Source organism: Nesoenas mayeri (assembly GCF_963082525.1).
Source record: "Nesoenas mayeri genome assembly, chromosome: 16".
Taxonomy (NCBI): domain Eukaryota; kingdom Metazoa; phylum Chordata; class Aves; order Columbiformes; family Columbidae; genus Nesoenas; species Nesoenas mayeri.
The window spans coordinates 2,002,631-2,016,363 of NC_137562.1; the positions used below are offsets into that span (position 1 = coordinate 2,002,631).

The 13,733-nt window shown below is 60.1% G+C and overlaps 1 protein-coding gene across 1 annotated transcript in view; it reads left to right on the top strand.

The window, feature by feature from the left end:
* Nucleotides 1-13,733, top strand: part of CHD6 (chromodomain helicase DNA binding protein 6) — a gene marked incomplete at both ends in the record, with an annotated part of 83,891 nt that overhangs the window by 57,127 nt on the left and 13,031 nt on the right. Inside the window, 13 exon segments of the mRNA XM_080354745.1 lie at nucleotides 104-299; nucleotides 798-962; nucleotides 1,343-1,522; nucleotides 2,729-2,839; nucleotides 4,047-4,249; nucleotides 4,603-4,802; nucleotides 7,997-8,156; nucleotides 8,842-8,931; nucleotides 9,856-9,959; nucleotides 10,598-10,727; nucleotides 10,998-11,058; nucleotides 11,725-11,782; nucleotides 12,436-12,655. Of these exon segments, the coding sequence (XP_080210871.1) occupies nucleotides 104-299; nucleotides 798-962; nucleotides 1,343-1,522; nucleotides 2,729-2,839; nucleotides 4,047-4,249; nucleotides 4,603-4,802; nucleotides 7,997-8,156; nucleotides 8,842-8,931; nucleotides 9,856-9,959; nucleotides 10,598-10,727; nucleotides 10,998-11,058; nucleotides 11,725-11,782; nucleotides 12,436-12,655 (1,878 nt within the window).

The window sequence follows — 13,733 nt, forward strand, 5'->3', positions numbered from 1 at the left end:
GCCCCACACACAATGCAGGGAAGGGGCACGAAGGGGTTTGTGAGCCGCAGCCAGTTCAGGCCGTGCTGTGACGCTGCTCTCGCCTCTTCCCCTCGCGGAGCAGGTACACCTATGAGCGCATCGACGGGCGCGTGCGCGGGAACCTGCGCCAGGCTGCCATCGACCGCTTCTGCAAGCCCGACTCGGATCGCTTCGTCTTTCTCCTGTGCACGCGGGCAGGCGGGCTGGGCATCAACCTGACTGCTGCTGACACCTGCATCATCTTTGATTCGGACTGGAACCCACAGAATGATCTCCAGGTAACGGGCTGGGCTGCCAGGAGGTGCTGCAGCATGGCCTCTGTCCCCCATGCCAGCCAGGGAGGGACAGGCAGCAGCACCCAGCTGTGCTGGCGTGGGGAGCTGTGCTGGAAGCCCCAGCAGGAGCGAGCAGAGGGGGCACGTCACAGGAGGGATCACGGTCTGGCTCTAAAAGCAAGGGCAGGCCGTGGAACAGGCAACACCTTGTCCATACCTGGTGCTGGAGCAGGTGAAGTATTGGGTGCCCTCACCTGCAGAGAGCCAGGGCTCCAGCCTGAGTCTCCTGTCCTTACTCAGCGTGCAGGGGTGTCCGATTCCTGCTCTACCACCGCACAAACCCGGCATTAACCAGCCCTAACCAGAGCCTTGCCAGCTCAGGCACGGGCACCAGGTGACGGTGCTCGAGTGTGTGGTGGGTGCTGGTGCAGGTGCCACAAGCCACATGTTGCAGTCCTGCTGGGCTCCCCGTGCTTGACGCCGTGCCTTCTGCACTCCCAGGCTCAAGCTCGCTGCCACCGGATCGGGCAGAGCAAGGCGGTGAAGGTCTATCGCCTCATCACCAGGAACTCCTACGAGCGGGAGATGTTCGACAAGGCCAGCCTGAAGCTGGGCCTGGATAAGGCTGTGCTGCAGGACATCAACCGCAAGGGCAGCACCAACGGGGTAGGTTGGCTGTCAGAGTGGGGCTGGGTGGGCAGCCTGGCAGGAGAGCTCTGCTCCTTCCCCTGCAAGTCAGTGCCAGCTCGGAGCAGAGACCTGGGCAGGCTGCTGGGGATGGAGAGCCTGGTCCCGCACACTCACATTGCCGCTGTGTGCCCTGGCAGGCTGTCCCTGCACTGACACAGGGCTGGGTGACGTGAACCGAAATTCCTGACAGTGCCTCAGGCACCGTTTTGAAGTCACCTCTTTGCTGTAGCAGTGGCAGGTCGGGGTTGGCTTGGGCATCTCTGGCCTCATTCCTGGGGCAGAGGGAAGAGCATTCTCCTGCTGTGCCATGCCCAGGGCGGCTGGCCAGGTTGGTGATGTGCCCGTGTTATGGGCAGGTTCAGCAGCTCTCAAAGATGGAGGTGGAGGACCTGCTGCGGAAGGGTGCCTACGGTGCTCTCATGGATGAGGAGGATGAAGGATCGAAGTTCTGCGAGGAAGACATTGATCAGATCCTCCAGCGCAGGACGCAGACCATCACGATCCAGTCTGAGGGGAAGGGCTCCACCTTTGCCAAGGTGCGCTGTGCTTCCTCGGGAGGGAAGGGGACACGCTGGGAGCGCGCAGGGCAGCAGTGGTGGGCTGAGCTCTTCTGTGTGTGGAGACACGTCTGCATGGAGGCCAAGCTCTCCCACCTGTCCTGCGCCAGGAGTGAGATGTTGCTGGGGCACAGCAGCAGCAGGATCTCCTATATCGCTGGAGTCAACAGAGCAGCAAGGAGGGGACCCCAGCCTGGGCAGGTAATGTGGGGCTGCCCAGGATGGTTCAGCTCGGCAGCTTCCACTCTGCTTTTGAAGGTGACTCAAGCTGGTGCGGAGGCAGAGCAGGGGCTGTTGTCCACGTGCCGGGCAGTGCCAGGGTGCGCTCTGTCACCGGTGGCTGTGTGGACGCATGCAGAGCTGCTCCTGTGTCCCAGTCGGGGCGCTGCAGGATGGGGGGCTGGCTCTGCTCAGGGGCTCAGGACTCCTTGCTATGGCCGCCGGCCGTGCCTGAAACGAGACCCTCTGCCCAGGGCTGGTGTGGGCAGGGTCAGGCCTCTCCTTGGGGAGATGGATGAGTTCAAAGCCTGGGTGAGATCCAGTCCTGAGCATGGCCTGAGCTTATTTGATCCAGGCTCTGTCGCCTTCCCTGAGCTTCCAGACACTGGTACTGCCTTGGTGCAGTGCTTTGCTGAGCAGAAATGCAGGTGGAGACCTGGGCTGGTGTTGCGGGGAGGAGCTGTGGTACCTTCAGCACAGCCTTTCCACAGCGCAGCCCATCTCTGCCTCCACCCTCACTCCTGCTGCCGTGGGACCTGGCTCTGCAGGAGACCCTGGGCTGGTGGGACCGGCTGCAGGCCTGCACGATTCCCAAGGCTGGGTGCTCTGGGTGCTGCTGTGCAAGAAAGGGCGGTGATGTCCACACAGGAGAGAGCCTGAGGGGCCAGCTCTGTGTTGTGCTTGAGGCTGGTGTCTGCTGGGGGCATCAAGGGCCATCTGTGCCTCCTCCTCTTGCAGTGTCACAGCCCAGGCTCCGTGTCCAACGGGTCAGGCAGGACGGCAGAAGAGAGGGGTTCAGCTCCCTTAGGCCTACGAAGAGCCGTCTGGTGCATGTCAGCATGGGGTGTAACCCCATGGCAGCGAGACTGTGCCCTGCAGACAGATGTGGGGAGGGATCTCTGTATGGGGAAAGGTGCCTCTGGGCAGTGGATTGCACCCCGTTCACTCCTCTTCTTTCACTCCCAGGCCAGCTTCGTAGCATCAGGAAACAGAACTGACATTTCCTTAGATGACCCCAACTTCTGGCAAAAGTGGGCCAAGATAGCAGAGCTCGATACAGACGCCAAGAATGAAAAGGTAGTATCCAGCTTGTGACCTGTGAGCTGACCCCACGCGGTGTGGTCTCCAGGCAGGAGCTGTGTGCTTCTGCTGGGCTCGTGAAGGGATGTGTGTTGGGCACCAGGAATTACTGCATGGGAAGACTGACGCGTGAGTGCTGGCTTTAGCCCCAGTTGCTTTAGCCCCATGCTGGGCTGTGTCTGCCTGGCATTTCAGGGGGTGCAGGCTGTGCTCCCAGCTCCTTCCCCAGCCCCCTCTAACCTAGGACAGAGCTGAGACCCAAACCATAGCACTCACACACAACAGTGGTCTGACAAACCCAGTGCCACAGCATTCAACATACATCCCCGCAACCTGCCTTCATCTGGGAGTGCAAACAAGGCGGGAGAGCAGCACAGCACCTCCCAGCATTGCCATGTTCACCAGAAAGAGATTTTTCTTCTGCCCAGAGGTGCTGCCTTCCAGCCAGCACAGCGCCCCCAGTACGGGCCCCGCTGAGCTCCGGGGGTCAGCCGCAGCCTGGGCCTCTCCTCCCAGCTCCTCCATTGAGCTGCAGTGTGGCCCCGGGGCCTGCTGGAATTCCAGCTAAGGCAGCACCGCGGTAGAGATGGTGTTGGCACCGGGAGAGAGGCCCTGCAGCGCTGCAGAGCTCACCTCTCCAGCATGGAGAATGGGAGGAGGGGGGGTGTGTGTGTCTGTCCCACGTGCTTGAAATCCAGGCAGACTTAGATGACATGGATTCATTTGACAGGGTGTGGGGAAGGAGAGGAGGCAGGTACATGCTGTTTAATTTCTTATGGCTCCCTCCTGCACCTTCTTGTAAGCTGCCTTTCCCATTCCAGCCCAGCCCTGTCCCCATGACACAGAAATTCCGCTGCCTCCAGCGCTGCGCTGAGTGCAGGCAGCACTGGGAGGGCCGGGAGAATGATTCAGAGCTGAATCAGCTGCTGGTTCTCAGCAGTTTGAACCCAGAGGCCCTGATTTTCAGCCTGACGTGGTTCAGGCTGGCTGGGTTTTGTGCTGGCCAGGAATTGTGTGTGTGGGCAGATCTGCACACAGGTAATTTGGAGCAGGTATCCCAGTGGGAAGCTGATGGGCAGGCACGGGGCTGGTGAGCCAGGCGTGGCGTGGAGGGTGGAGAGGACGCGCTGTGCCCTGAGGGAAGGCAGGTGGTTCTGGTGTTCCTACCCATAACTGATCACATCCCCCTCTCTGTCTTTTGTAGGAGAGCCTGGTCATCGACAGGCCCCGGGTGCGGAAGCAAACCAAACACTACAACTCTTTCGAAGAGGACGAGCTGATGGAGTTCTCCGAGCTGGACAGTGACTCAGATGAGCGACCCACACGCTCGCGGCGCTTCAACGAGAAGACACGGCGGTACCTGCGGGCTGAGTGCTTCCGCGTGGAGAAGAACCTGCTCATATTTGGGTGAGTCTCGCCCCCTCCCAGAGAACATGGCCACAGCCTCCCCAGCACACACAGGCCACTGGCTGCCCCAGCCACCTTCTGTCCCTCCTTGCAGCAGTGACCTCCCTGGTGGGACCTGGGCTCTGAGTGACCATTTGGGATGGAAGGAGAATTCAAAGCTTGAGCTGCCAGGTGGCACTCCCAGAGGCTGCTCCTGCTTCTACCCTATTCAGTCCTCAGCAAACATCTCCCCCATGGTGTGGGGGCAGAACATCCCTGTCCGGGGAGCTGGCAGGGAGCTCCTGGAGGGAGGCACTGGTGAGGTCTCTACTTGCACAGGAGTGTTAATTCTGTCTATGTTCCTGCTGTTCCAGCTGGGGACGCTGGAAAGATATCCTGACCCATGGGCGGTTCAAGTGGCACCTGAATGAGAAGGACATGGAGATGATCTGTCGGGCCTTGCTGGTCTATTGCGTCAAACACTACAAGGGGGATGAGAAGATCAAGAGTTTTATCTGGGATCTCATCACGCCGACCAAGGACGGCCAGAACCAGGCTCTGCAAAATCACTCAGGTATTGCGTGTTCTCTCTGCCATTGCACCTGTACCTGCTGCCGCTGTGCCAGCCTGTGGTACCGCGGCTCAGGAGGCAGAGCAGAGCTGACTGCAACAGGCAGTGAGAGCAGAGCTGACTGCAACAGGCAGCGACTGGGTGTGCTCGAGCACCGTGACTGTCTGCACAGAGAAAGCGGCTGCCGTGGGACTGACCCCCGCACTGCCCCTCAGAGCCGGCAGGGCTGGCTGGGTGGGGAGGCTGTTTCCTGTCTCCCAGTGCCGTGGCTGGTGCAGAAAGAGCCTTGTGGTGGGCACAGGAATGCCATCTGGCTCTCACATGGGCACTGCTAATTTTTCTCAGGCCTGTGAATACTGCCAGGGTGTCTGGGGACAGGGTGTCCCTGCACAGGGCACTGGTGGGATGCTGGTGATGGAATGAAGACGTTCAGTGTGATCGGTGTGAGCGTGCTTACTCCACTTGGAGCACAAATGTGCCCGGCTGTTTCTCAGCATCGCAGGACAGGGCACGGTTCATTGTGCAGGGACTCTGCTGTGCCTGCTGTCAGCCCCAGTGACAGCGGCTGTGGCACCACGTCCAGCACCCGCAGTTGCACTGGGAAGCTGCCTGTGCAGCCACCTCACCCCAGGTCACCAGCTTGTGTCTCCTCATCGTGGTCCTTGTCCCAGACATACTGGTCTGCAGTGCATGCCCTGACGGGTGCAGGGGCAGCGCTGGGTCATCCCGAGACCTCTGTGATGCAGAGACCTACCTGGGTGGTGCTGCCTCCTCTCACTCCTTCTAGCAAGACCCTTGACCTCAGGTCTGGCTGTTCAGAGGACTCATGTGCTTGTTTCCCGGTGTGTGTGAGGTCCATGTATCACACCACGTGCCCATTTGCATCCACGTGCTGTTGAGTGGAGGTTTCCAGGGTATGCTCAGCTTCAGGCAGGGGCCACCAGCACCGTCCCCAGCCCTGCTGTCCCGCTGACTCTCCCGGCCACGAGCAGTGCAGATCCCCCTGCCCACAGTGCCGCGGCTGCTCCCTGCAGTGTCCCGTGGGGCTGGAGCATCACAGCGTAGAGCCTGCCATGCAAACAGCATCATGCAGCCACTTTTGTCTTTAACAATATGAAGACAGAGCCAGTGCCAGCTCCTTGCATCAGCTGTGGCCTGGGACATGTCGTCCCATGCTGTGTCAGGGGACTCTGTGCTGACCAAACAGCACAGTGCCCGCACCCTGCGGCTCCAGGACAGGTGAGCTGGGCTGGGAGAGCCGGCAGAGGAGGCCACGACGCTCCCTTGGGGTAGCCAGAGCCCCGGCTGGGTGCTGCTGTTGTGCACGTGGGTCTGTGGCACAAGGTGAGTAGCGAGGAGGCTGGGATGCTCCAGCCTGCTTTTGGCATCGGAACCAGGCTGAAACCCGGGGCTCCTGTTTTGAGGTGGTGGAGCACCGGGAAAGCTGGTCTGGAGTCGTGCTGTTGCTGAGCCCGAGAGCACTGCCTGTTACTTGGTGCTTAAAACCCAGCATCACCATTTCTTCTGTCTGGAAGTGTCTGACTGGTTCACAGTGTGAGGTCAGCGTGGCCTTCAAGTGGTTTCCTGAAGTTACTCTGATCACCTCCTACACTCTGGCAGTGTCACCTCCTGCCGTTGTCACACAGCCCTGCCTGGAGTGCTGGGACGGCACTCGAGCCCTGCAAGGAGCAGTGCAAGAGATAGAAAAAAATTGGTTGATGTGAATGGGCTTCATTTAGATAATGCCACGTAACGAACAAGCCGTGGTGTCAGTGGAGAGTCAGGGAATGCTTTGGTGCCAGAGCAGCACTAAAACGGGATATTTAGGAGAGAAAAGCAACCAGAGCTTCTCTGTCAGCCCTTCAGAATGGCTTCTCCCGCCTGTGAAACCTCCATGTGGTCTTGGCCAGGGGAACAACAAAACCATCTTGCCTGACCTTGGGAGCTGGAGTGGAGCAGAACCCTCTGGTGCAGAGCAGCCCTGGCTCGCCAAGGACCTGCGGTGCCACTTGTGTTCATGGAGAGCTGGCCAGGCGATTCGTACTCTGGGCCTCCTTGATGTGCAGGGAGCATCAGCGTCCCGGGGCTGTTCCTGCTCAATCCTGTATCCGTGTGACTGCGAGGCGTGAGCACAGCATGCAGGCAACACAGCTCAGAGCTCTGCTCTGCCCCATCCTGTGTCCTGCCCTCCCTCTCAGGAGACGCCGAGCTGCTGAGGAATCGGCGTTTGCCCAGAGTTCGTCAGGCCAGCCTGGGGACAAGAGTCCTGGTGCCACCTGGGCTGGAGCCCTTGTCCTGTCGTGGAGCTGCAAACTTTATGCAGGTGTTGAGGACATGGCAACTCTCTCTCTTCTTCCCTGGTGCCACAAGACCCAACAGGTGGGATGGAACTGCCAAGATGCTTCTTTCCCCTTCACACAGAGGCAGGAGAGGAGATGTGCAGGACCCTCACTCAGAAACGACTGCCCGGGGAGTCAGCTCCTCCCTCTCAGAAGACTCCAAACAATGGTGACCGCACCGGGAGTTGTTTCCATGTTCTGCTGTGAACTCACATCTTATTTCAAAGTCGAAAATGTGTTCAATTTTCAGCTCCAGCCACTGGATCTCATTTTATCTTTTGTCAGCCAGATGGGATTGCATTCCTGTTCCTTTTGGTATCTTTGGCAAGTGTAAATGCCCCCTGCAGTGAACTTGTTCCCACACAACCCTCCTCTTCATGCACTGAGTAGGAAATAACCCTTACAGATCAGGTCATCAGGGTTGTCTTCTGGTCTTTGATCATTTGGGAGCCTCTTGTCTGAAATCGTGTCCCAAATCACCGTGTTGTCCCCGTAGGGTGAGCTTCAGAGCTGGCTGTAGCATCTAGGTAAGGCTGTGCGCAGACACAAGGTCCCTTCTATGCTCTGTGCTGTTTTGATGCACCAAGGGGCCATGTTATCCTTTGGGCTCAGTATTGCACTGAGAACTCGCAGCAATTCCATTTCTGTGGTGATCCCCAAGTGTTTCTTGGGGATGGAGCCTCCCATGCTCTGTGCACCCCGTGCACTTCCCAGCCTGGCTCGCCGACCCGTGGCCAGGAGCTCTGCACGGCCTGCAGCTCGCGGCCCTGCCCGGCACCGCGGGACAAGGTGCCTCGCAGCAGCGCCCGGGTGCCCACGGTGCCCGCGGTGCTGACCGGCTGCCACTTGCTGTTACAGGCTTGTCAGCACCGGTGCCCAGAGGCAGGAAAGGGAAGAAGACAAAGAACCAGATGCTGCTTCCCGAGATAAAGAACGCGGACTGGCTCGCCACCTGCAACCCCGAGGTTGTCCTGCATGACGACAGCTACAAGAAGCACCTCAAGCAGCACTGCAATAAGTGAGTGCGGGGGCCCACACCGGCTCGTGGGGACAGGGGCTGCTGGCCTTAGCGCAGGGAGGCGGGAGGAGCTGCGAAGGGCTCCCGGCCCACGCAGGATCACCAGCTCCGGCGGCTGGACTGCTCTTGGGTGCTCCTCCAGCTAATGGGAGCTGTGTCCCAAGCAGCAAACCCCTAGCTGCTGGGCCCCAGCAGTTCTTTAGTGACCAACGACAGAACCCAGGGAATGGCAGGAGATGTGCCAGGGAGGGTCAGTTGGCCATGAGGAAAAGGTTCTTCACCCAGAGGTGCTGGACACTGAATAGGCTCCCCAGGGAGGTGTCACGGCCCCAACCTGACAGTGTTCAAGAGACTGGACAACGTCCTCAGACACATGGTGCGACCTGCGTGGTGTCCTGTGCAGGGGCAGGAGTTGGACTCCGTGAGCCTTGGGGATCCCTTCCAACTCAGGACATTCTACAATTCTGTGATCAGAGGGTGAAGCACCCCATGGCTGGTGCCTATCCTGCTTTGAGAAAGTGGGTCCTCCCATGTGGGGAAACACGGTGCTGAGCAGGGTTCCCCGGCCTCACTGGCCCTTGGAGCATCCCCCTGCAAACGCTCTGTGAGGGCGTTCCGGCCAGAGCCTGGACTGGTGCCTGGGCATCTGTGTGTTAACATGTCCCTCTTTGCTGCCCTGGGACAGGGTTCTGCTGCGGGTGCGAATGCTTTACTACCTGAAGGCTGAAGTGCTTGGGGAGGCTGCGGACAAAGCCTTTGAGGGGACCCCTGCCAGGTAGGGACCTTATGGTGATCCCTGTGATGCCTCTTGGGGAGGTGGTGGCAGCACCCACGCTCTGCCACAGCCATCAGCGCAGCCATGGCTGGGCTCACCACAGCGCCGCGTGGGTCAGACCCTGGGGTCACATCCTCACATCTTGCTCAGGTGAAACTTCATCCTTGGACAGCAGCTCTGCCTGGGCAGGGCCGTGGCCATGGCAGCCTTGTCGAGGCAGCTTTGAGGCTGCAGCACCAACCCGGGGTGGGTGAGGACATTTGGGGACACCCTGCAGCCTGCAGGAAAATGTCGACACATGCTGCTTGACAAATTGGCCTTTGATCCAAAGTGGGAGCCCACAGACACTGTGCCCGGTTCCCAGGACCAGGCCTCAGAGCAGGGCATGCCCTGTGGCTCTGGGCTGCAGTCCCTTCCCAGCGCTGAAGACAAGGGGGCCAACAGGCTCGATGCTGCTCAGCCTGCAGCCTGCCAGCTCCTGGCCTTCCTGCAAAGACTCAGCTCATGGTGTGACATGCTGAGTTCAGTTTCCTAGAGGAAGGGGCTGCCACCTTCCCCAGCACAGCTCCACCAGCATGAGTCTATGCGGGAGGGGACATTGCAGCCCACCCCGCCAGACATGCTGTTCTTTTGGGGCTGGTGAGTTTGCAGTGTTTTCCCCCAAGAGACGCTGCTCAGATCAGATGGGATCTCCAGTCCTGTGGTGTTGCTGTGGTCGGAGCGGAGAAGGGCTGTGCAGCCCCTCCATCTCTACAGACGTGCACCAGGCCGTGGCATGGCCCCGGGCCAGCCTTATGTTCGTTAGCTGTCCCCAAGCCAGCCAGTGATGGCTCCTGTCTGCGCCAGCCCCTGCCCAGCAGCGCTCAGTGCCCTCCGGTGTTTGGTGGTGCTGGGAGAGGGGCATTCACCCCTTGTGTGCCACAGGGAGCTGGACGTGCTGCTGCCAGACATCGACTACGTGGAGATCCCAGTGGACTGGTGGAATGCTGAAGCTGATAAATCCCTGCTCATCGGCGTCTTCAAGCACGGTGTGTACCCAGCTTGTCTGGTGGCTGCTGGTGCATGAGGGACCCAAGTGGAGCACCCAGCCGGGTACCGGAGCTCTGGCCATGCACCACAGCCACACAGGGCCAGGCAGTTCTCCCAGGTGCCGGCAGCTGCGGCGCTGCTGGCTTGTTCCAGTGGTGTGGCGGACACACTGTGGTGTCCATAGCCGTGACTGGTCTCCTGGCAGACTCTGGTTTGCCAGGAGCAGCCTGCAGTCACCACGTGAAGGCGAGAAGGAAGGCCCAGAGCCTCTCCTGGCATCCCTAGCCTTGCTGTGATGTCTCCCTGGGGCTTCCAGGAGCCACGGGGCTCTTTGCTCCCAGCTGCACCCACTGCAGGTGCTGGGCACAGCTCCAGGTGTGCGCTGCATCCCGGGCAGGGCTGTGTGATGGAAAGCCTGACCTTTCTCTTTGCGTTCTGTCCAGGGGCTGCAGGGCAGTTAGCAGCTTTTGGGAAAGTGTGCTGAATTTCTGGGGGTGAGAATTGCTGTCACGGCAGCTCAGAGAGTGAGAGCCAGGTGGGGAGCTGGGTCCCACGGAGCAGGAGGTTTGCCTGAACCAGGCTTAGGCCTAGCTTTGTGCCATCTTTCTCCTTTTTGATGGCCGGTGGCGGCTGGCAGGTTACGAGAGGTACAACGCCATGCGGGCGGACCCGGCATTGTGCTTTCTGGAGAAGGTGGGCATGCCGGACGAGAAGCTGCTCTCTGCAGAGCAGGGCATCAGCGACGGGGCCCAGGATGCTGCTGAAAGGTGGGCAGGGGATAGAGCCAGGCTCTCGGGGGCTGGCTGGCTCATTGCTGGGTCCGCGTTACCGGTGGGCAGTGACGTGGGCTGAGCTGTGTGCGGGGAGGAGGAGGGAAGCAAACTTCACAGCGGGCAGGGGGAGATGGGGGGTCCTGGCTCCCCAGTCCGAGGCAGAGGGGTGGCATGAGCACCATCCTCCGCTCCCTCCTGCTGACAGCTGGCACAGCCCAGGCGCTGTGCTGCTGCTACCAGGGGCTAATTCACTCTCTTACCCAGGGGCAGCGTGGAAAAGGAAGAGAGCACTGGAGAAAAGCTGGAGGGGCTGCCAAAGCAGGAGGTGAGTGGGATTCCCAGTGATGGATGCATGTCTGCTGGTGCCGGGCTGGCTGTCCCGGCCTGCGCTGTGGGCTTGGCTGCCTCAGCTCTGCCACAGGCACCGAGAAGCCAGCGCTGCTGGTGACCCTGCTCTGTGCCAGCTCTGTGCCGCGCTGTCTGCGTGGTCTCTGCTTGCTGGAGCACGTCTTCTGCTGTTGCCTCTGGGTGTTCCCTGCAGCCCTGGGTGGCATCTGCGCCATGGGAGCTGGAAGGGACTGAAGGCTGGGAACAGCCAAGGGCGCTGGCGATCGCGTGCGGCTTTGGGAACCACTTGGGGCCCTGGCAAAGGAGTCAGGGGCGTCTCAAAAGAATTGGCTTCAGGAGAGTGGAAGAGCAGTGAACAGGGCAGCACGGGAGGGTGCAGGGTTCGTCTGAGCAGCGGAGGCTGTCACACTGTGACATCCTGCGCAGTTGTGTCCCTGTGGTGAACATCCCCTCCAGGCCTGGAATGGACAGCACTGTCCCTCAGGCCTGTCACCTCCCCTGTCCACGCTGCTCTGACCTCGTGTGCTGAGGGCACAGGACACGCAGCCCTGCCCATCCTGCCACCCCGTAGCCTGCCAGGGCCAGCAGGTGCGGGGGTTCTGTGCGGGGCTGGAGAGCCCTCTCTGATGGTTTCCTTCTGCAGGACGTCGTGGCTGCTGGGGTGGGCGAAGCCAGTGAGAAGCGGGACGAGCCAGCGGCAGGTGAGGCCGGATCTCCTGCAGTGTGTGGCTGCGCAGGGGCTGGCACGGCACAGCCAGAATGCTGAGGCTGGTACTCCTGGTGGGAGGGACACGTTGCTGGGCTCCGGGACATGCTGCTGGGCTGGGGACGTACAGCTGGGTGTTGGTGCGTCAGGCGGGTCAGGGGCCCTCCATGCAGAGTCACAAGTGACCCAGGGATGGACCTTGTGGGTCTCAAAAGAGAGTGTTTCCAGGCAAAGGCAACCAGGGCTGACTAGAACCGTTAGTCTGCCCTTGCCTGTGCAGCCGCCTGCTTGCGATGAGCGAGCGGGGTCTCTGCAGTGGCAGTGCCGTGGGCTGGCTGGTCCTGCTGCGGAGCAGGGAGCTGCAGCCCTCTCCCATGCATGGCCTGTCCTGGGGCCGGCATTTCTACCCTCATCTCTGCCTCTGGGCCCTCTCTGAAGGAAACTCGGACATGATGAGGCTGTGAGCCAGCAGCTTTTGGGGTGTGGAGACCCAGGGATAGTCGCCAGAGCCCCCACTCATGACTGTGATATCTGGTGTCCCCCATGGGATGGGAAAGGGGCGAGGCAGCTCTCGGAACCAGCCAGAGCAATGTGGGAACCTGTGGCTTTGAGTGCATTAAATACTAATGTCCTTGCTGATGTTTGAAGCCCAGGATGGCTCCGACTCAGACAGATCCTGCTGGCCTGTGTCATCTGCCCTCACAGCCAGACTGCGGAGGCTCGTCACCGTCTACCAGCGCTGCAACCGCAAAGAGCTGCCTCCCCGTGCCGACATGCTGGTGCCCGGTAACCATGGATACTGGCTGCAGGACGAGATGTTCAGGAGAGCCTCTGAGATGGACTCGGTGAACAAAGAAATGCAGAAAAGGTAACGCAGTGAAGGGTCCTTTCCAGAGCTGATTTAGTTGGAATCCTTGCCCCCCTGGATTCACCCAGGTAAATGTCACTACGCTGTCCGTGCAGGCAGCTGCCCGTGGGACACAGGCACGTGGGTCCTTGCTGGGCAGGGAATGCTGCTCCCGGCCACAGGGGAGCCGTGTGGCTCCAGCAGCCGGCCTGGCCGGGAAGCTGCTTCCACTGCAGTTTGCGGGCAGCAGCTGGTGACACGGTGAAAGGGAGTGAGGGGACAGCACATCATGGTCAAATCCAGCATCTGTGGGGCAGGATCACCCCAGCCCTCGCAGAGCGGGTGCTGCTGAGCAGCGCTGTACTGGGGACACACCGCAGGTGAGGGGTGAGCACTGTCACAGCGCACATGCGCAGCCCTTCTGAGCCCCGTGGCTCTCATGCCACTGCATTAACCTCCTGCTCGTGGCCTCAGGAACCCGGTGGTGACATAGCCTGGGCTGTGCTCCCATTCTGTTTGCATCCCAGTAAGTGGAAGGACTGTGGTGCCATCCTGGCACCCTGAGTGACTCTGCAGAGCCCAGGGAGGCTGTGCAGCAGGTGGTGTCTCCATTGCTGCTGGTCCTCAGTGCACAGGCCTGGGACCTCCTGACACAGGGACTCTCTGTGCTCAGCAGCCCTCAATGGCTTTGTCTTCTGTGAACTTGTCCCGGTGGCAGGGACCCATGTAAGCGCTCAGTGTCTGTGCTGCCCTGTGCTCTGTGTTCCTTGTTTGGAAGCCACTCCAGCCCACTGACCTTCCCTCCCCCTTTCCTCTCCCCTTCCTCTGGATGACTTGCAGTTATACCACCCCCTTTTCAAAGTGGGGCCATCAGTGGTTGTGCTGGGGACACCACAGCTGCCTGGTATTTCCTACTCTTTAATTCTGTGGGCTTTTCTTTTTGTGGGTCTCCTTACAGGAGTGTCCTAGGCAGTTTCCCACCAGCCTTTAATTGGAGGCCTTTCAGCAAACTCCCCTTTGGGCTCCTTGTTTTCATCATTGATTTTTTTATTAACTTCTTGTTATTCTCCTTTTTGGGATGAAAAATCACTGCAGAGGG